At 41.6% G+C, this 24,131-nt stretch overlaps 1 protein-coding gene across 1 annotated transcript; it reads right to left on the bottom strand.

Moving 5' to 3' along the window:
- Positions 1–1,764: 1,764 nt before the first annotated feature.
- Positions 1,765–18,286, bottom strand: LOC105455478. The gene is made up of 3 exons (XM_011698838.1): positions 17,977–18,286; positions 9,056–9,116; positions 1,765–2,155 (listed from the first exon to the last, which is right to left on the bottom strand). The coding sequence occupies exons 1-3, from the start codon at positions 17,984–17,986 to the stop codon at positions 1,843–1,845; spliced, it is 384 nt and encodes a 127-aa protein (XP_011697140.1). The 5' UTR covers positions 17,987–18,286; the 3' UTR covers positions 1,765–1,842.
- Between the last annotated feature and the right edge of the window lie 5,845 nt (positions 18,287–24,131).

The following is a 24,131-nucleotide window of genomic DNA, read 5'->3' as shown; positions in this document are numbered from 1 at the left end:
TTTGTAATCTTTTATTGACAATTTAATTATTGCGATTTAAAAAGAAATCTTTGAAATATTATTCAAGAAAGGAGACGTGACTTTTACATTTAAATAATAATTCCGCAATTTTGTCCACGTAAACGTGGCCGGGACTGCGGCACAGAAAGAGGTACAGAAAGTCGCTGTATAATCGGGACTAATTGGTGACAATAATCGATCGGTACGACCGGGCCTCGTTATGCGTATGTGTGATAAAAAGAAATCTATGTACAAAAGAGCCGCGTTCCTCCGTCAGACCGGCCGCAGAATCCGCCTTTATCGTACACGTATATTTACGATATTACAAAACTAGCTTACACTTATATGGAACACTCAATTCTACAACACTATATAAAACGTAGAAGCTTGTACACCCCGTTGTGTCTCGAGAGTAGGCTACGTGTGTTCGTGTGTATACGACACCATGTCCACTCTAGCACCTGCGTTTCCTCCGCGAAACGATCGCGACGGCGCGAATTGTGTCTCTCTCTCTCTCTTTCTTTCTCTCTCTCGCCGTCGACGCGTCGGATCCCCGTTGATTACATCGGAAACTCTTTCTCTCTCTTTCTTTCTCTCGGCCCACTCGCACATCTTTTTTTCATTTTTTTTTCTTTTATTAAGACTTCACTGCAAAATTTGTACTACGCTTAGGCCAGCCGTTGCTGCTGAGCTAGTTCGAACGGGCGGGAGTTTCCCTGTTCCACGCGTTGTGAACAAAACGCAACCGCGGCTTTCGCGCACGTTCCCCATTAAAAGTGTTCCTCATTATTGTCGTGTCTAGTAGTATTTTTTTTTTTAATTCAGACTTTGTTGCAAACAAGGGTTAAATAAGGACGATCCCCGTCGTGGGAGGCTGATTACCCTTCGATCTTTGCCAATTGCGGGCTCGCTTTAATTCGATTCACGCGAAATCGGATGACGTACAGAAAGGCTTCGCTTCGAATTCATGAATGTGTTACGTATATACGTTGGTGAAATTATACGCTCGAATGGCGCATTTCTCGAATTTTTTCAAACGGTATACTTCATTCAAATCACAAATGAAATTGCGAGAAGCTACGTACTTATAATATAATCGCGTATCGCAATAATAAATGCGCGTTTATCATAATATATAAAAACTTTGTGAAAAATAAGCCTACATATTAGGTTGTTCGGAAAGTTCGTTTCAAATTTCGCACTACAACCTAATATATTAAGCCCTTAATTTGAATTTCCATGAACATGCAAGATAACGATTGCTCCATTCAGTTGCCATAAATTAATAAACAATGTGAAATTTAAACTCTTATAGTTTATTTTTACATCAGGTTTATCTCCAATTTAATTTCAGTCTTTATTTCAAGTAAATCAAAGCGGCGTAAATTGAATTAATCCGAAGCGGAAATCAGAGAGCGGAACGAAACTACATAAATGTATAGAGAAAAGGAAAAAATAGTAAGAGAAGTCCTCTCGAGTCCAGATTTCTCTCTTCCCCCGCAGTTAACTCTTGGCTGCACCCGTTACCTCCCTACAAACGTTTATATTCTGTGTGTCCCTTGAATATCTCGTAGGCCGGATCCGGGGTGCGTCCGAGAGTTAATAAATCCAAAGCGTCCAAAGCGAAGATGTTCGCTTCGATCATCCGCGTCTCGTCTGCGAATCGCGACGGACGACGGTGGCCCGTCCGGCTGGGATTTCGCGGTCGAGGCGGACGAGGGGGAAACGCGGTGAGGCGGTGGTGGTCGGTCGTACGACGGTCGTCGGCGCGGTGGTCCCGACCCTCGGTGTCACCCTCGGTGTCGTCCCGGCGACGTCGTCGGCGATGATGAGGTCGTAAAATCACGCGTGCGCGCCGCCGATCACCGCCGCGTTCCCGGTCGCCGTCGCCGTCGTCGTCGCCGACAGCTGCTCCTCCGCCTCCATCATCTTCAGCTTGCGCACCACCTGCGCGTGCTCCTCCAGCAGCCTGGCGAACTCGCCCCGCCTGGTCTCGGCCTCCACCTGGATCTGCTTGATCCTCTCCCGCGGCCCGCCGGGGCTGTCCAGCGGCGTCTGCGACGCCGAGTTCTGCGAGCTGCTCTCGCGCGACAGCCCGTCCAGGTCGGAGCCGTCGCTCAGAATCGAGTGCGAGTCCACGTCGTCCACGATGAGGCTGCAGGTACATACGAGCGTTAAAAATGTATAATAATATAGCGGTGACACGAAACGGAGCGGAGCAAATAAATAAATAAATGTGCGAATAGAATAGCCATGCCTGAACGAAATCGAGAAGATGCTGACTACAAAGAAAAACAAGATGAGTCATTGCCTTTTACGTCAGTGACTTCGCGATTTGTCGCGTCGTCGATATAGAAGCTATACAATTACCGCCGATTATTTTCTGCGAATCTATATACGCTCGCTTCCTGATCTCTTCCTCCCGTTTTCAACGGGAATTATAAAATGACGTTCGTCATTTTCTGCGTCCAATTTATTCCATTCGCGTTATTTATTTATTCCACTTTTTCGCGGGGGCTGACGTACGTGGCCCCTCGAGGGCTCGCTGTGTCGCGCGCGGGCGGCGTCATTGCGGGCTGAAACGCGCGCGTAAATCCGTATCGTATCTGCTATCGACGTCAAAGGAAAATCCGATTCGCGCGATGTGTATATACTTGACGGTATATATATACGCGCGTACTCTCGATAACAATATCAGATCGTTATCGGTATAGTGCAGTGGTATTATGTGCGGCAACCGGAAACGTTTCGTATCTCTTTTTCGAAAAATCGCAAGGTGATTTCTGAGAATTATTTCACGCGATATGTATTGAACTGACAGCGAGATTTCCGTCGCGCTCCGTAAACACCCTGGGTCCCGTCGAACCGGAACGATGTCGTCGCGGGAAAGGCCATTCGCGCGTGAATAAAGCGCAGAAATTATTCGCGCGTATTTCCTCAGAATTTCTACGTCACCTGGAAATATTCGGTATATGGAACATGGAGAAATTGCGAAGAAAGGGAGGGGGGAGGAGGAGAGATCGTTGCGCGTAGCGAGATCAACGCGACAGAACGATTTCTTCTGCTTCTCGTCGCGTCCTTCGCGAGGTTCGTACTCGCGAAAACTGCCGCGAGTATCAATCCGAGAGCCGAGTATGTGTCCCGAGTCTCGTTTACAGGCCCTGGTATCTTGTTGCACCCACACACACAAACACACACAAATATACACTTCATCGCTTCAACGTTACATATATATATATATATAGCGGGGCCGCGGTACAATCGAATCTAGAATTATCCCTCTCCAACACGTCTCGCGTTTTAGGGCGTTGTTTACGCTCGGGATTTACGAGCTTCCTTCGCCGGACCCGCTGATATCACCGGCGGAAAAAGACGGATGCGTTATCGCGGCGCAACATCGTGAAGCGCAAATAGAAAATACGGCGCCTACGAAACTCGCCTTCGACTTTGCATTGGGACGCGTGACTGAACCCCTCCCCGGATTGATTATATACCTTGAAACTTTGCTCATTTCGCCGATGCTTATTGGCGACAGGATTATCGATGAGGCGAAGAAGATCTCCCCCCTCCCCCTCTCTCCAAGCCGCCGCCGCCGCCACCGCGCGATAGGGATCGAAATAAACTTTCGAGAGAATCGGGGTGTTTAATTTCGGGGAACGAAATGAGAAATGTGCTATAAGGATTTTTTTTTCGGGAAATCCTTTTTGCTCGAAATAAAGTTGAAAGTTTAATCCGCGCGCAATCTGCGATTGCCGAAATAGAAATGATATACACGAGCGAGCCGGAACGTTATTCTACTTCGAGCGCTAATTAAAGTTCCGCTTAATTAAAGCGGAACTTGTACCGGTATACATTTTCGGTAGGTATTAAAAACTTGAAAACTTAAAAGTGAATTATTAAAACCGAAATTTAGTACGGCGATATAATAGCAAGTCTAACGGAATGTGAGACTAAGGAAAAAAAAACATCACGCTTGAATATTGAAATCAATTTACTCCGACACGAGATATTTGTTCAACGATATACAAAATCCGTGTTCTCCGGACAGAACACCGTGAAAAGAGAAACGCGAACATTGTGATCTTCGCGTTCCGGTGGTTACCTACTTTTCTCGAACGACGACGGCTATTCACCCGGGACGAGTGGCGAAATCAATTTCGCGACGGGTTAAGGATAAAACGCGGACGGAAGACAGAATATATATATATTCGCCTCGTCAGCGCGAATGCCTGCCGCCGCGGTAATCACAAACCATTTTCATGGCACGCTGCCGCGCCGGCGGAACGGGGTCGAAGGAACGTTTCGAAAGGGCAGAGGGCGACGATCGAAGCGGAGATTAATCGGCGATGGCCGTGGCGCGAGATTTCGCGAATTTCGCAATCCGCGCGACTTTAATCGCAATCCTCCGTGGGTCACCGTACATAAAACTGCATCCGCGAAAAAAAAAACGTATCGTATGTTGCAAAACGTTTATAAGCTCCGATTGATGGAACGGAACGGTCTTCTTTGACAATAAAAAAAGCTCCATTTAACGTTTGACATTTTTATATCTTTCGCTACGTATTTATGTTGTTCCTGTTTTTTTCCTGCAGTTCTCTCTACGGTAAAATTGGCCATTTCGCGATTTTAATATTGCGTTAAATTTTGATCCTTCAATGTTTTATGAACATAGAAAAACTCCTATGACAATTACTTTGAATATTTTGCGTTAATACATGTTGTGTCGTTATTACATTTCCCGTATTCTTTGAAAATCATTTTATTTTGATGTACAATATATAGGAAAATAATACTTGTATTTTTTTTAAATGAAAACTAAGGTGGTATTTATAATTATTGTTCAAATAAAACGCTGTGTCAGAGGTATGACGTACCCGTTTCAGAAAATGCCGATCTAAGGAAGGCAAATGCATTCATGACGTCCGATGTACTATCGACGTTCCGCCTAGAGAGGCTCTGCGGCATCGCGGCCGCAACGATTGTCGCTTGCGTCAGGCGTTACGTCACTAGTGTGCCGGCACAGCCGCGTGTTGCCGCGGAAAAGTATTGATTTTTCGGAAATCGCGCAAAATACATGTGCATAATCGTACAAAATCAACATTCAATCGCAACGAACACGAGTTTTGTTTGCTCTCTTGCTGAATTCTGATGATTAAACATAAGACCACGTTATATTCCATCACACAGATATACTTTTCCTTTAACTTTCGAAGATACGGAATCTTTGCACGGTAAAGCGGTGTCTATACTTGAAACTTAAGATTTAAAAAAATTGAATCACAATCGATTATTTTTCTCACGTGAGATGTGTACTACGATTGGTCAATTTTTTTTAATTTCAAGTCTTAAAAACTTTTGAGCTTATAAACTCGACTCGGGTGATAAATCAAGATCCAGGAATCGAGAGTAGTAACGTTAAACGCGCGGACGATTGCGTTTAAAGATTCGTCTGGCATTTCCTCTTTCGAGCCGAACGGTTCGGATATTATTCGAGAGATTACGCCGGGATGGGAAAAGGTGGAGGATGCGTGTGAATGGGCGCTTGATTGCGCTCGAGTAAACGCGCAAATGCGATTTCGACGATCGCGGGAATGTGATCCAATTAATTTCTTTTTTTTTCCTTTTTTCGCGACGGATTCAAAAATAATAGATCCGCATTGTTTTAACTGATGAAGAGTCTGATGAAGAGTCGGACGGCCATCACCGCGCCTCTCACGTGTCTCTGCGGGTGTGCCCTCAGGAACTTAACTCTCTCTCGGCCCATATAATCTTCTAACGGCATCTTAAACGTGACGTCAAGGACTCGGCGGCTTAGCGAGGATCGTTCCGAGCATGAATGGACGGCGGCGGCGGTGTCCAACCGGGAAAACGAAACCGACCGCATTTTCGGGCGAAATTTAGTGCGGAACTTTCCAATCTCCGATTCGGCCGAACTTCGCGAGAGAGAGAGAGAGAGAGGGGGGGGGCCTACCCGGAGTATATCGATTGCCGGATTTCACGAGGGAGTTAAAAGCGCCATTACATACGCCGAAAATATTTCCGCATCCCGCGGGCACTGAGGGAGTATTTCGTTTACAACCGGAAGTATATGTCGATGAACAACGTGATTACACGTGGCCAGCGGTTTTGTGTTAAACGTCCGAAAGATTGAATATCCCCGCGAGCTTTTTCAATTCGTTACAGCGATAATCTCTTTGAATATGGTTATTAAGATCGTACACGGAGAGAATTTCCTTTTAAAATTTACCCTGAAAATCATGTTAATCGTGGGACAAACATAGTATTTTGACAAATTTTACTATGCACTACAATAAATTTGTTGTAGTATATATTTTAAAAAATAATGAAAATCACATAAAATTCATTGAAATACTATGTTATCCTACGATTGACATGATTTTCAGGGTAAATTTTAAAATAAATTTCTCTCCGTGTACGGTTATTTCTTTACACGACGAGTCTCTTATCCATCCGGTATGAAAATAAAAAAAAATTGCTATCTTTAAAAATTAATTACACAATATAATGATTTCCTTAATTAATTTAACTATTTCGGTACTAATTGTTTCTCTTGCATATTCAGCATCGATTCTTAACGTAGTGAAATATTTTTCCGAGCTATAACTATTTACAGAATTATACAAATATCAGTTCACAGTTTACGTAACGCAATTATTTCTGCTGTCCCGTTTTATAATGTTCCTTTTACTTTTGTATAAAATGTTTGAATTGCCCCCGATTCTTAACGTAGTGAAATATTTTTTCAAGCTATAACTACTTACGGAATTACAAATATCAGTTCAGTTTACCTAACGTAATCATTTCTACCGTTTTATAATGTTCCTTTTACTTTTGTGTAAAATGTTTGACTTGCTCCTCGATTGCAGTGGGTTCAGGCGGCATCACGTAGAAACCGGCGTAACTTTGCCGCAACTAAAGATAGGCCCGATACTTCCGCGCCGCGGTTTCTTCATTCAGCGTCTGCCTATGACGCGGCAATACTACTTTCTCGTTGCATTACTTATGAGCGGCTATCAGATCGAACGACGTCAACTCGCGGTATGCGCGCGAGTGCGAGATCGATCGATGCCGCGCTATAAGCACAATAAAAATAAAGTAACGCCGCTAAGAATAAGATCGCGAGTGCGCGCGCGCGTTCGCGCTGCTCTCCGCCGCTCTCGCGCTGGGCAATTTTTTCCTTCCATCCATTCACACACTGACCGATCGGCCCTCCCCTCCTCGTTGCGCTATCGCGAAACCGCTCGAAATCGCGCGACTCTCGAGCCGTCGTCGTCGCTTGCTTCTTATCGTGTCTCCGGCGAGAAGACGCGATCGATACTTGTACTCTAAATCCGTGCCCGCTATTCTGATCACGACTCTGCTCTAATGCCGAATTTTATTCGTGGAAATATCATATCCGCGAGTGAGCCGTAGACGTAGACGGGAGAATCGAACAATTATATTTGGCGGTAATTGCGCGACGAAAATAGCCCGGATTAGCGGCGAAACGCGCCGCGCCGTGAATTGAAATGTGTTATTTGTTTCATGAGGATGTTTACGAGATCTCGAGTGTGTCTATCAGGATACCTCGCTAAAGATTCCTCACACGAGTGTATATTATATATATAACATCAAATTACTTAACATTGAATGACCGAAGAGTCGATGGATCTGAAATTAATCAGCCCGAGCTCGACTTTTCAAGATCCGTAAAATAAATCGCAATTGATTTTCGTTAATTTATTTACGTCGCGGAAACACTTTTCTTCTTAATTAATTTTACAATGTCGATATTTCGAAGTAATGCTGATAGATATTATATAGGTATCGACCGGCGGCGTGCTGCATCTCGTGAAATATTGATTTGATACCGGCTAAATATAAAAGTAATGATATTCTATAAAATTTAAGCTATTTCTATTTGTGCGGCGGCGGCAGCTCGTATCGATGTACCGTCAAAGGTGCCCCGCCGTCCTATTCGCCGACGCCCACGTCGCGAGAATTTGCAAATGTCACGGAAAACGTGAGGGTGTACATAATTTATTGTTAACAGAAACGCGTTTTTCTCCGTTTAATTAGTAAATTTAATTAATTTTAACACAAAGTCTATATTTTGATACAATGCAGAAGGTTATCGGCAAAAGTCATGATTTGTGCATTATGTACAATTCTTGTGCTCTGCATCCACTAAGATTCTCCAGATAATTAGACGACTTCTTTCTTCAGCAATGCTCCCAAAGAGTGGAATACATCGTGGCTCGAATCAAATGATTAAAATTAAGTGTTCTTGAAATTAAACGGAAAAAAATTATTCCTGGAATATTTCGATATTAAATATCCCTCCAAGATGATTCAAATTTAAAGTAATAAATTTTTTTTTAACTAGGGGATCTTTTTTTAAGATTTTTTTTTAGGAAACTCTCGCAGTATGACCAAGTAATTTTTGCTGTGTCATATTATTTAAATAAACGTATGAAAAAAATGAAGTCATAGTTTGACTAAAGAATATTCGATCGCTAAAAGAAGAAGTTATACCATGTTCGTGAGAGGTGTAGATTAATATAACAGACGGCTAACTAATTCCTCGTTCTCGCACATCTCGCGTAATAATGAATTTCTAAAGGTCGCGCGCAAAACATACACCCACGAAAATCCTTGAAATAACCGGCTTCCTGCGGCGAAATCACTGACATATGTGTATGTGTGTATCTATATGCATTATGTATGTAACCTTTTTTTGAGTGCAGTCGGGCGAGACTTTGCGTAAAGCAAGAAAAGTGAATACGCGAAAAGAAACAAACTGAATCACTCACATGTAAACATCAAATAAAAGATGAACCCATTAAAATTATTAAAAAATTTCGCTATGTCCAAAATTAAAATATAGATGAACAAAGTTATTGCTTTTTGCAGAATCAAATAGTAACATTTTATCCATTTAGAAGAATCGTGCAGCTCTGTATAAAATATTTAAAAAAAAACATGATAAGAATCAAATATTCAGGATACCAAGATTTGATGTGTAATTTTGTATATTTTATAAATTTCAGCTCACCTGAAAGCACCGTGGATTTCCCTGCCCGATGCCATCGTCACTGCGATATCAGGTAACGATCCTGCAATGAATGAAAGGGTATTAGTCTACGTACAACCATTTTCAAGAGAAGCTCTCGCTGGTTTTTCCGCGAGATCGACAGTACGTCGGTATCTGTCAGTACGTCGTTACATCCGTTCTCATTTCTTTCCTTAAACAAGGCGACTCCCTCTTACGCTCGTACAAATCGCTTTAACGTGAACGAGGACGACGCTTTTCATCTTCCGCGAGTTCTCTCATGCGAAAACGGAAACTGCTCCTCGCGGCAAAGAAAACAACGCGATCGTTATTCCCCCCGAATACGAAACGAATCCGCAATGACATCGTCCTCGTCTTTTAATTGTGAGCATTGACGAAGGCTCGCAATTTAGGCGCAAGCTTATACAAGCGCCTTACGAAGAAAAACATAACGAAGGTATAGTGAAGCGAGGGACGAGCGAAAATTGGGGAAAGAATTCGTCTTACAATCGATAAAACGAACGACATTCAATCATTTATTTAATTAACTTTGTAATCTTTCTTGAATTTTCCAACGCTCTACCGGGTAAGCGCGTCCGCTAATGCCCGACGTTTAAACGTAACTGCAAAATTTATCTCCGTGCTCCAATTACGACAATGCGCGCATCTGTTAACCCAGAGGTAACGTTACATATTTCCAGCCGCGGATGACGTGTCAGTACTTAAGGCTTAACGACGCGCGAAACTCGGCTCTGTAATTCTGCCCGTCGGAGACAACGTCGTGGCAATTCGGGCTCGGACAATGGAGCCGTTCTCCTCCGCCCCCACCTCCTCTTGGGATTGGGTATAATACCGATGCTGTACCTCATCGGCGACGTCACGCGTCTCTGAGAAAGGCTATCGTGCACACGGGGTGTATCCCCATTTATCCCGGGGACAACGAAGCGTGTGTGTCCGCGATACGACGTTCTCGTCGTCCGAGGGCTCTAAATTCTGAACGAGATCCCGTCCCGAGTGAAAAACGACCCGATCGAAGCGACAAGGAGGCCTTATTCCGACTCTCGCGACCGAGAAGAGTGCTCGGCCTCTTATGTAATTGCGCGTTAATAATTATACGGGCTACGAGAGACCGCGGAGCAGACGGTTTTGGAGATGAGAATTGCAGAAAATTTAAGAGCTGCGATTTATTCATCAGCTATTCCAAATTCGTGTCTAAAAGAAGAGCGGAAATCGTATCTCTGTGCTTCTGTTCGCGGCTTCGACGTTACCGCTGCACGCTCTGCAGTTTCTGAAAATGTGAAATTAAGACGACTTGGATATAAAGCTCGCGAATATTTTTTTTTTTTCAGCTGTGGTAGAGAAATGTCTGCCATCCTAAATATACCGCGATTACTCTTGGTGAACCTTTTTACTTTATAATAACGTTCTATAAAACTTGATGCAATAGTCTAAAATTAGTCCGCCGGTCTCGCGGCAGGTCGATATCGAGCGTGCTTAGACAGATAGGCACTGTCTCAAATTTGGCACAGCGAAATGGACAAACGCCGGCCGTGCCACATTGATATTTTATCGTAATCGCGTAAACATGGAAATCGAGTTTTCGGGATTTTAGAGAGAAAAAAAAAACAACAACGCTCCGTGTCCAGTGAGCGAGCCGAGCGAGCGCGGTCGCGGGTTTATAAATTGTTGATCGTCCCCTGTGTGCTCGAATGTCGGGAGTGACGTCTCGATCGTGATAGATCGATTTTCTCCGGCCCGGCAACGTGCATCCGTCGACTGACACTGACATACCGTCGTCTTCTTTCATCTTTTATGGGACGCGCCCGCACGCGCTCGATTTTTCTATGCAAATTGCAGGCCCTCTCTCTATTTAATGAAGATCGATTGACCGTCGCGAGTAATATCGAGCCATTTATGACAGAGGGAGGGGGTTGCTCGAGAGGAAGGCAGGAAGCTGTTCTCGTCCCTGATCATTCCTTTCATCCCTCGAGCATTCTCCCATTTAAATCAGTTTGTCAACCTTGACGAGGTACCGACTAGAGATTCGAGGGAAATAAGAGGCTGATATATTTATCTTCAACCAGAAGATATAATTTGTCTAAGAAGAGTGTGAAAAACATAATGCATTATGATAATATATCATAACTGGAAGATGTTTATTTCTCGCAAATCTAACTTTATTTACACAAATCTAATTTCTCACAGCTTTAAATTGCATTTCTAAAACACTTTAAATTGTACACATATATGTGCTTTATAAAAGATATTATATAAAAGTTGTTTTTCTAAGATATCTTAAATGTTGTTTTTCTAAGAAGCTTTTATCATTTAGGTATATTCTAAACGCAAATTTCATAAACCTAATATTTGATTTCCTTAAAAATGATAAATACGTATCGAGAATTGCTAAAATCTTGCAATTGGATTCGAGAAAACGAGGAGAAAGAAATAGTTTTGATTTTCGATCAACTCAGGCGTGACAATCATATGCATTAATTGATACTGCAGAAGCGTGGTCGTCGGATTACATGATGGCACAGCATCGCGGTGCAATGTTAAAGGTCATAATTGTACAGGTTCTTCCATAAATCACACGTTGCACTCTTTCTCATCATATTTTTCGCTGAATTTCGAGTTAACGAAAAGAGTTTGCAATCTCTGTTGCTTAACTTTTTAATTTTTATCCGTACGTATCTCTCGGCAATTGACTTGGAAACTAAATTAAATCTCTCTGGGAATAAAATTGTCTCATACACAATTGTAAAAAAAAGTATTCGAATGTTATATAATTTTAAAGTTTTAGAGTCGCTTAAACATATGCAGTTTATAGATTTTTATTTTAAGAAGCCATTGATTCAAAATTTGCCGACACATATATATCTATATATAAGTGACGTTTATCACACGTGACGTATGAGACATTTAATACATCCTACGAACAGCATTACGTGAGACATACATATAATGTGCATACAAATACTATAATTAGTATCGATTTCTGCATTACGCGACGTACAGATATATCGGGATACTCATGGATTGTTATGAATAATCCTTACATGACACCCGTGCTTTTGTTACGATGTCGAGTTACGCGCGGGAATCAGAAGCCGCGAATTAACGTTATGAATTGTAGATTGAAAATGCAAGGCCGCATAAGCGCCATATAGCGTCGAACAAATTAAAAATAAATTTGAACGAAGAATAATTCAATAAATGAATTTAAAAAAATATAATTTATACATACGGCGTGTGCGTTACTCGCGAGCGTCGCGCCGTGCCAGGGGAGGGACGTATATTTCAGAGATTAATTAGAATCGCAAAATTCAAGGAGATAAATTTTATTTTTCAAACAAACGTTGGATTTATTCGCACGATAATTTTATTCTTCAAATAAACGCTGGGTATAGCCGTGCGATAATAGTCCCGTTCGCATCGAGATTAATTCAATGCGCGAGGTACCGGAATATTCAGCGTACGTTTAATTTTACAATACGTTGAATATTTCGTAGCGGTGATAAATCCGTTTTGGTACGCGGCGTTCGGCGCTTGGTTTTTTTTTGCAACTTTTGTTGCGACACTACTATCGACGGTATCGGCGGACCGCTATGCACATACACGCAGCCATCTCGTTATCATTTGCGCGACGAGAGCCGAGCGGAGGCCGCTCCGCTCTCGTGTTATTATTATTCTTCAAAACGCGATTTGCTCCTCGTTACAATTATCCCACCTACATGATTAATTGACTCCCACGATTCGTAAACGTTCACTGATGTGTATACGGCTACTTATTAAAGCCGATATACCGCGCGACTCGCTCCTTTGAAGTCGCGATGCCGACTGCCGATAGGGGATGAGAAACGTGAGATTAAGATCCCCTGTCAGGATACTAATTATTATAGTTTGCGAGACACATCGGGTCGTCGGGCGAGGCGTTATTGCCTCTCTCGCGCTGTCGTAATAAAATACGAGGAAAACGTCACGCAAATTGTCGCGGGATTATTGTATTCTGTTATAGTGCAACACATGCGACACCGTAATTAACCGTGTTCTCGCGAGTGAATCATTCGTGATTGCCATCAAGAAATGGCAACAAGCGCCAACGATCGACTAACTATAAGGAATCAAGAGGAAGAGAAATCAGACGAGCATGCACAACTATAGTAACTGCAATAAATAATATTTTATATTTTATTCACTTTTTCTCGTGATTTATCAATTATTTTTCAATTATTTATCTCTACGACACTCGCATGACGTTTTATAATTACATGTTATACGATTGCACAATAATGCTAAAGCGACACTTATGCGTTTTAGTATCATCGTGTAATTATATATATATAATACGCGCAACATATTTTCTTCATATACCTTTGATACATCTATTATACCTTTTACATTATAGTATGTTACGAATTAAGTTACACGTCATTACGATATAATTAGACAATTACAGCTCCGACACTGTGCATCGTGCGTCAAAGGGAGTGTTAAATTATTTTTCATTGTCACACATTGAAATAACGGAGAAAAAAATTATATGACATATTTTTTAATTAACAGTAACTATATATAGATGTTATAATAAGTATGACATCTCATAAATGTCTCATAAAAGTATCTCACTGTGATATTTCAAAGAACCGCCGCGTTAGAATAATAAATCATCCTTTTATAAAAGCGCTTAATTAAACCAGAATTCTAATGAAACAGAACGTATGCTCGTGTGCGTCAAGCCAGACTCCGAATAGTTTATCTGGTATATCTTTAATTAGGCGTATCTGACTCAATCTCGAAACCTTGACATCACTTACGTTGCTTCATTAATGCAATGCTTAATTAAACGTCACGTGCGACGATCTTTCGTTGCAACATCTCAATAAGCGGGAACTCCCCCGTTTTGAATGTAAATACGACAATTTTATACGACGTTTTGAAATTTCTCTCTGTCGATTGTTATCATTATTTCTAGGCTATTTCCATAGCGGCAAAAAACATTGCATTCCATTTATGCAAATTGTATGAATATAGTACAATAAAGTTCTGTATAATATTTAATTTTTAATTTGAAACAAAGTTTAAATTTTAAACTGGTGCATAAACAAATTTTCGTCATTTTAACATAACATTTCTGTGCGCTAAATATAGATGAAAAATTAAGTAAAAATATCAATAGAAATATTTTAGCACACAGTGAATCTTCTCGTAAATATATTTTAATATTTGTAAAAACAAGTTTTATAAGATATATAAAAATATTTTTACCATAAAAAGGCAAAATATAATATCGAAGATTAATTCTATTTTTAAACTAATGGATTTTAAACACCTATTATTAATATTGCTCACAATAAATCTTTAATTAAGTGCTGTTGTAAAATGTATAATTTCTATTATGTGTATAGCTATGAAAAGATAGAAATAGAGCTGACGAAAAAAAATTGCATTACCAATAAATCGTTATTTTTGGTCGCATATGACATGTCAGAGAGACAATTAAGCAAACACATTGACAGCAGTGTAATTATGAGAAACTTCAGTAGCAAGAGTCATTCGGGAACTCACAACTGAATGACGTTCCGCTATTTTAATTGCGCGATTGCCAATATGCACTGAGAACCTTGCACAACGAATTCGCATTGCCACGTAGCAGCAGAATTGGCACACTTCGGGAGCGCGAGAAAAAAATCTACATCCTTCAATCGCGAGAGAAATACGCAAATCCAATCATATTTTATCCCTTAATATGATTAAATACATATATAGCGCCCTCCAGAATATACATTGATAAATTTAATCTGTGAAAAAATATCACTTTATTCGAGATTATCAATAATCTCTTAATACGATTAATCGTCAAATAATTGTCAACTCATACGTTTGATTTTTATCAGTTAATAAAATTTGTTTTTTAATGTATTGATTGCAGTTAATCGACGGTAATGCACGTGTTTTTATATAGGAAAAAAAAATAAAAAGCGGAGCGTAATAAATGGAGGCAAATGTGCTTTATATATATATATATATCGGCAAAATCGATAGACTGAAATGGCAAAAGATTATTTTTCAAATTTAACTGTGAGTTTCAAAGAGAGCTCGATAGGATCAAACGCGAGAATCAAATGGAAAGATGAAAATTAACGATTAAACAATCATGACGCTAGATCTTTTTGAAAATGCTAATCGATGAGCTCGATCTTCCCATGGTTACATAGTAATAGAAATTACACATTATGAGATAACATATCTTGCAAAGAAAGAAGAGATTTATTGAACGTACTATTAATAATAATTTTAAGTTTATTTTTAAATTTATTAGTTTAAAAATATATTTCAACTATTAATTTCTAATATTATTTTTCGCTGTTATTTGCGATACCTAATTGCATTGAGACAAGTAACGAAGAAAATCGGGAATAAAATGACGAACGGAACTGCAGACGGTTACATTACCGCGGGATTGTCGGGGGACCTTTTAGGTCCAGTTGCAACGTATCTGTCCGAAATTGTTTAATGGGGTTTAAATATACGTATTGCGTTTTGTGCACGGCCGCACAAAACGGATTCGATTCGGCGCGGTCATATCACTCCGAAATTCGAGCGAAACATAAATTTAAGCACTTTCGGCCACGGTGCAGTGCGTGACAGCCGGCCGATTTCTCGGACCTCGCGACGCCAATGTAAATTTAACGTCGTTCACGCCGGATCTCGCGGGAAGACCGACAGGCTCATTTCGTGACTGACACTCCCGTCCGGCACGCGGAAAGCGTAAATTTGCGTTTATGGGTGAACAGGTGTTGTATCTAGGAAGAGAGTAGAATGGAAAGAAGAGAAGAATGGGACGGAGGGACGGGCAGATTAATTTATTATTATCCTTGGCGACAAATCCCGGCTTTTTAAAGGAAAAGGGACAAAATAATTTATCGTTTGGGGGAGTTAATTGATAAAGCAGAGAAAGGATAATGGATAAGCTCCATTAAACGGAACTCAATCTTCTTTAAATATCTGTTTGTCTAAGAAGAAAATGTGTTCATTACTAGATATATTTAACTCGTATCTACACTACGTTCATGCATAATATAACAGGTAGAAAGAGAAAGAGAGAGAGAGAGGGAGCGCCGACTGGATATGTAATTCAAGTAGAGACAGACCGGTTGCGGTCAGACATTTTTTTTCGCGCCGGACGCGTCGTTACCGTTTCTACTGCGATGATTACTATACGCTGTCTTGAGTTCAATGCATATATAATCACACATACGCGATTTCTATATCCATTTCAATTTTAATCAACAAAATTATCTATATAATGACTTATAGTGAGTAAAATATTGGCAATAAGAAATAGATAAGGTATGAATTATAAAAGAATTCCAAAAAGCCGGAGTATATAAGGGAATTACATATTAAACAACGTGAGACACGTGTATTATATGACCGGTCCGTTTGTAAATAATTTACGAATCTGTAAAAATATGTTTTCCAGAAAAATCGTGATTTGAGCGAACGCGCCATTTATTATTCGGGCACAGCCCGAGCCGAGTGGCGAGTTTTCCTGTAATAGAATATTTTTATCTCGCACGTCGCATTTCGACGTGTCGGATATTCCAGGAAACAGCGAGTGCGAATATACCGGTCGCGAAGGGAAATTTCCGATTCATCCGCCCCGTCTTAAGGCTCGAAATCAATTATTCATTACGCTCAATGGAGCAGTTGGGCAAATTTTGCTCCAGCCCCACGGCCGCCTTACGTCAAACGAAACTAATAAGCCAGTCTGCAAGTGATCAAATTTAAGGTAAAACTTAAATTTGAATGGGATCGATCGCCGCGCGCGCACAGCCGGGGCTTTAAATTTCACTTGAGGTACAGACCGAAATACACTCTCGGGAGCACCATTTCTCATCGTTAATCGGATAGCGACGATTAGGATTTCGCTTCGTTACGGAACATTTCAACCCCTTTCGGCCGCAATAGGCTGTGAGATATCGATAGTTTCACGTTCGAGCGATAAAAAATTGCGGCTCGTATATAAAAATGATTTTCTTTTATAGCGTCAATTTGTAGGCATTCTTTTTATCTTCTTGTTTTTTTAGTTTGTATATATATGTATATGTACACAAATAATATTATATATATGTATGATAACATTATTTATGTATCATTTTTTAATTGATTTAACTAAATATGCTCACACAAAGTCAATAAAAATGATAAATTAGTCTCGGCTGTTTCATCATGAAAACGGAAACATTGAAGATGTAAAGAAGGCATGATGCAATTATTTCTCTCGAAATTGATTTGTAAAACATATCAATGCCGTATAATTTATTTCATTACATGAATTATATTATCGGATCGATCTAATTTCCTCGAGCGATGATCCCATCTCGCACGAAATTAAATCTGATTCGTCGAATTAACCTCTAGGTTAAAAGATTTAACAGATGTTAATTTCGACATCGTCGCTCGAAATTACAAAATTACCCGGACTCCGTGTCGCATCTCTTCGATCGCATTTCCCCGCGTTCGACCAGACGACTAATAAGCAGCTAATTTCGCTCGAATTCGATTAACGTGATGGATTAAGTCCCGATCCCGGAATTAACGGACGTTAACCCGCGCATCGTCCCGTGTACACACGGGAGAAATGATCTCTCTCTCTCCTCGCGGCCGACCCGGCCGTCGTCATCGTCACGTTGGGCTGGCTCTATTAAGGGTGGGTAAGGGGTAACTAAGGGAGTTTCTCGGGAGGCCGATCGATTGCACGCAAAAGTGCCCTCGTATTTCGCGCGAAGGGACGTAAATACATTACACACACACACACACACACACATATACACACGTATTCTGTCTCTCTCTCTCTTTCTCTCTCTCTCTCTCTCTCTCTCTCTCTCTCTCCTCTCTCTCTTTCTCGCTTCACTCACCTCTCACCATCTGTGCTCCAATACTCCCGGGGTCCCGGTCGTCTCGCGCGAAGTGCTTCTCTATGATCGCCGCCGTTTTTTTCTTCTCTCCTCCTTCTACGGCGCCGCGTCAGCCCTGCCGGAACTGCGTGCGGAAAAACTAGCTCTCTCTTTCTCTCCCTCCCACGCCGTTTAACCACCGACGCACCTGTGTGTGAGGACTTCGAGAGCAAGGCGCGAGAGACCCGAGAAACACGATCCTCGCTCGTCGAGCGTCCCGCGCGGACTGATCGGCGCGGGCACCCGACGCTCGCGCGCCTCCGCTTCGACGTCGACTGCAGGCAGCCTCGCGGCGCGGCCGCCGCGGATGGAAGGGGTTGCAGCCGCCGTATTTCATCGGGTTACGTTTGCTCGGCCTGCACACGCAAAACAAACGTCAGCGATTTTCGCGGGCTAATTCATTAATTTTTTCGGATTGATTAACGGATCGAGTCTAATTTAAACTGAAACTCTATAGATGAAACGCCCGACTTTTGGTGACGGTGACACTCGGTGTTTTCGGCGGGTCACCGGCAAGATAAATCAATGCGCTTGCCGAAGAAGCCGTTATCTGTTGCAGCTAATCTGTCGCCGATGAAACCGTTCCTTATCGTGATCTGTCGATCGACGATAATGCAGAGGTGCGAAGTGCACTCTCGCGTCGCGAGTAGCAGGCGAACGAGAGATCCTCGCGTCACATTTGTTTCTCAATAATCCTTAAGCCTCCTTCGTTAATTTAAGCGTCCTTCGTGGCGGACGCCGCATTGTATTCCACATGCGGGCCACATGTTTCTCGCGTGCTGGCTGCACGTCGCGTCGGGCCAAAATATCGCGCGGGGCGCGTGCCGGCGAGAGTTCTTTTTCCGATTAAGATTGTTCACGCCGCGCTCGTAAAGTTTCGAATCTCTCTCTTTCTCTCTCTCTCTCGCATAACGCTGTAACTAAGCGCCTCTCCCTCGAGATCTAAAAATGTTTTACGACCCGCTCGGATTATATGTTTCTAATTATCGTGTCTTCAAAAATAGATTTAATATATTATATATTCGGAAGCCACGCTGAAGCCGCGCTACTTAAAAACATTTTCGATATATCAATTTGGTACAAGAACAGCCTCATATATGTATAATAAATTGCTCCAGAGGACCACTTTATAGAATTATTGTGAAATAATTACTTGGCATATAGACTCGGCACGTGAGACAGGTTGAGTTTACCCGTTTCCTATGTGCTCAATAAATTATAATCGAACGAAGGCATCGAAGGTGACATGGCCGTGCGGCATGACGGCCTCGCACGTAATAAACCCTGACATACTTCGTTTGAATATCGGGCTCCAATTTCCGATATATAATTCCGCATGTCCGCTGACCGTAGACCGTATAGAATATTGTATACGCGCCGTCATCTGTCAGTGCCTTATGTCCCCTTAACTCTTCCAAGGCCCCCAAAGATAATATGCCGTCCCCGAAAGAAGAATGGGAATCGAGGGTCTGCCCGGAATTAGAATGACAATATATATGTGGATCAATGCACCGCGCGAACGGCGGTAAATAAGTATTATAGATACCGGATCGCTTAAGTGCCTCGAAATAAGATACTTTCGTGTCAGAATGCGACGCGTTGATCGACGTGTCAGTCGTGCGAATCTGTCAACACACGCGAGATCGGCTATCGTCAGTTGCGTATCACGTGCAATCAATAATCGTCGGCAAACTATAATGGTTCCGGCATCTGTCTCTCTCCCTCGGTCGAATACATCGCTGAAGCCCTCCCCCGTCGTTTATACTTTCATTATTCCCTTCAAGGAAAGAGAAACGACAATCTCGAAGAGAAATTGAATTTCCTCCGAGGACAGGGACTACGTCTCTCACGTGCGGTGGGAGGGACGAAAGAGACGAGAAAAGTTTTCGTCGGGAGAGAAAGAGGAGAGCACGCGACGTTGATGCAAAGCGCGGCTATTACTTGTCGAATCTCGCGGGGGGAACGTTTGCAACGTACGAATGACACGAATGACAAATGATTCACGCTGACGTTCGTGTCGCCGTCGCGGAGCGTGTCGTTAACGCGGAAAGAGAAAAATCGCTGGAACTGCCGAGCTCTTAATGAGTAAAGACGTATACGTAACGAGCGTCATTTCCCTCCCATCTAAGTTTAAGCGAGGAAAATAGCCCGATTTATCGCTTTCTGTAGCCTTCTCATTATTCTATTTAGAAAAATATAAATACTAATTAAACGCGATTTTTGTAGAAGGATTTTATGCGGAAAGTTGTAGGAAACCGCAAAGAAAACTACCTGCTGTGGTTTCTCATCAATGTATTTATTTACAAAAAAAATTATAAGTAGAAGAAGAAATTAGTTAATTATCATAATTGTAAAATTTGCAAATATCCTGAAGTTTATTATTGTAATAATTATTATTGTAATTGTTACAACAATTATTACAATAATTATTATTGTAATAATTATTGTAATAATTATTATTGTAATTGTTTATTATTGTAATATGTATTTTTGTGTATTATATCGTATTTATTATTTTAATTAAATATATTCTCTAAAATCATTGCTGTTTCTCTACACGGTGAATTTCGCTCGCTTGTGAAATCTCCTCGAATTTATAATCCTTCGTCTGAAATCCGCGTCTTGACGTGCCTGGCGTGATAAATTTCGATCAGGACTTATGACACGAGCTTCCTCCGCTGACGAAGTTTGCGACCCTTTCACGACGCGAGGAGAATGCAATTTATCGCTGAAAAAGAAAATAGCACGAGATAGTCGCGGGAGGGCCGGGGCGCGAATAATTAAAACAAACGGCGCTGCTCTTTTCGCGCGCTTTGAAAATTTACAGTTACGCACGGTTATTTATTTCGGAAGCACACGACGCTTCTGTAAATGCGCGCGGATTTATATAGGCACGAGCCGGAACGAGTCTGGAAGAATTTGAGATTAAACGGATTACTTCGTTAGGCACCGGTTGTTCTATTTGTAGGGCGGGAGGAAAAAAAATGTCGAAGAGTTTAATTCGAGGAGAAAGTTTATAAAAAAAAGCAAAAGTTAAAAGACCGCATAATTTATTGTTTCCGAGTCGGAAATCGCGATGTGAGAAAACGAGCGAGGTACATACGTAATTCTTTCTGTACGTTGAGTCTCCTTCCTCTCCAGCTATGTCATATGGATATTGCTATCTAGACAGAGAGAAAGAGGCTCGATTAAACTGTAGTTAAAGTTAATCTATGTTAGTGGCATCGACCCTTAAATAAATAAGGCTCACAGTATCAGCCGCATTTAGTACTAAACGACGGGTACATAAATCAGAAACGTTTATGACGGGCAAATCCATTTTGATCCTTGAGCAATTGCTTCAATGACGTCAATGTGCATGACGTCTATATATTTCGCAGTAAGTGTAACAAAGTATATTAATGTGATATACGTACAACAATCTGTTAGGCTAGAACCTTGGCTACGAGAAGTGTTTGACGTGAGATACACGAGAATATCTCATTGCTCAAGATAAATTCGTATCTATACTTATGTAAACGGAAAAAATTGCTATAGATGTTACGTGGCATACGTCTGTTAAGGTATGCTCATGAGTATGGTTGTCACAACCGTAGTGCTGGATAAATAACATTCGGTTAGAATATCTTCATATAATATGTGGTTGCCACAACCGAAGCATTATTGTTATCTCTCTAATGTCGTTTACACAACAAATAGTATATGATTGAGAGATATATATGATATAGTTGCACGTCACAACATTGAGGCTGAGAGAGTTCAGTTAACTATATAAGTCACTTTCAAAGTATTTTAGTTTTTATAACCCTTTTAAATTGATGGGCGAAAATTATCACAATTATTATGTTGTGGCAACAGTAATTTTTTTTCCGTGATATATATATTTTTTTTGTTAAGAAACTTGCTGCTGTGTACAGAAAAAAATTTTTTAAAGAATTTTAAAGTACTGTTTTTACAGCTGTGTAATTTTGACATTAAGATATTGTAGAAGATTTATTGACCTGTTTCCTAGTTATTTCAGTTGTTTTAAGTCATACGAGCGTTAATTATTTTTTATATTTTTTATATTTTATAAGAAGATATTCAACAGAACAAATTGGAAAATTAAAAATGATCACCATACGCATCTAATTTAACACGTACGCACATATGTGCATTGCGACTTAACGTGACGTTACATACATTCGTGTGTATATATTCGTTCATTCTCAGCGTTCCCTGGGATTAATATATGGCCTGAATACTACGGTAATTCGTGCGTCATGTGAGAATACCGCTGCGGGATGGCGTAATGAATGAACTATAGTAGGTTTCAGGGTCAGTACGGGACGAGAAAGAACGAGAGGGAAAGAGAGAGAGAGAAAGACAGAGAGAGAGAGAGAGGGGGGGGAGGGAGAAAGATAGACGGTGAAGGAAGACGATGGAAAGCACGCGGCGCATGAAGTCCGCGGCTATAAATTATTTCGGTTGCCCGCTAATTCCGTCACGATACGGGATGGTGAATCGCGCTGGTGGTCGTCATCCACCACCACGCGCGATGTCAGATGTAGCGGGCGAATTGCCCGCCATATTTATGGGGGCTCTCACACGGACGGACGTTATACCGTAAACACATCGGTATGTGCTCGCGAGCCATCAGCACGAATACATCGCGTTATCAATCAGCCGATTACGATGTTCGCACGATCATCAATATTAACGGTGCTCGGTCGGTGGCGATCGTGCGAGAGATCGTGTGAGAGCACCTTAAACTGGCCTAATTCTTGAGGGTTTATCTTTAACGCCGCGCTCGCGCAAGGATTAAAGCGGTATTTTCATCTGCACGGAAAAAAAAAGAAACGTTTCGAGTGCCTCCGGTACCAGCAGTCCGAAAGAATTCTCGCTGGTTATAATAATATGAATGTCGATTCAAACGTTAATTTTTACATTTACACCAATAAATATACGTATATCTGTACTATAATATTTTACTTGGAATCTAGAAGCTATTACTATTATATCACCATTGCTAGTAACATCCACATTTTTTCTTCGCTCCGCTTTCTTCTTTTTTACTTGATTAACATAAGAGGGCTGATCGTAGGATTACTCTATAAATATCGGACCCACGATTTTCCGGGTAATCCGACTATTTAGGGAAGTCAATCAGAAAACGTATTTCCCGGACGTGACGGTTACACGGGGCCGATTTCGCAACCAATTCCTGTAACATCGGATTACACGCGGGGCGAATACGCGAACTCGATTACGAAATCGATTACCTATTTGCACGGCTTGATTAACTACCGCCATGTGTAAAGCAACGAACTCGATTATGCGCGCGCCAAATCGGATTTTCGCCGCCACGTGCACGCGAATCGCACGATCGCGCGATAACTTTCAGGACAAGATCCTGGAAGGCATGTAATCGCAAGGTATTACCTTGGAAATAAGTTTTGTATATCCACGTCACTACACGCACGCGCCAGCGTTTATTAGCATAATTACGGGCGTAAGAAAAACCGCGAGGATCTACTAGCGTAAGTCAATTGTGGAAAAAAATGCTGTAATTACGTTACGCGTAAAAATCGAATTAATGTCTCTTTTTAGAGGCCGCGGCGCGAATACTTTGCGCCGTCGACTAATTTAAAGACTCAGTACATTAATCATTTTTTTGTTCAACTCTCCTGACGGGAAAAAAAATTACGCCAGAGATTGGCGGTTTTTAAGGAGCGTGTTCTTAATCGTTACTCCGCGGGAAAATAATCGGCGCGTTAATTATATATATAATTCCTTGAGTTGTGAATCCTCTTCTCGCGCCTCTTCCTTCTCCTCCCCCTTTCGAGCGAACTATGTAACAGAATTCAGGGTCGCAGCGATGCACGAGGCGATACGAGACGGTCGCCTGGAATCCGCTAAATTATTTCGGCTGCTCGCTAATTTCGTCATGTCGTGAAGGATGTGCTATCCACGGCGCATCGTAAGCGTTGGCTCGCCGTCACGGGCGAGCTTCTCGTGAAATTCCGGCGGTTAATGGCTGATCTCGCTAACTATCCTCAAGACGGATTAGGTCTGTTAATTCCTGCAACTATTTGCTCTTCGACTAAATTGTTCGAACGTCTTTAAATGTCGTTTCT

This window comes from Wasmannia auropunctata, unplaced genomic scaffold (genome assembly GCF_000956235.1).
Source record: "Wasmannia auropunctata unplaced genomic scaffold, wasmannia.A_1.0 LD335903.1, whole genome shotgun sequence".
NCBI classification, from domain to species: Eukaryota; Metazoa; Arthropoda; class Insecta; order Hymenoptera; family Formicidae; genus Wasmannia; species Wasmannia auropunctata.
This window is presented reverse-complemented; position numbering and strand designations above follow the sequence as displayed.

What these genes read in the sequence shown, in the direction of transcription:
- LOC105455478 (XM_011698838.1), bottom strand. An exon ending in GAAATCCACGGTGCTTTCAG is followed by an intron (nt 2,156 to 9,055) that starts GTGAGCTGAAAT and finishes ATGTACCTGCAG; the next exon opens with CCTCATCGTGGACGACGTGG.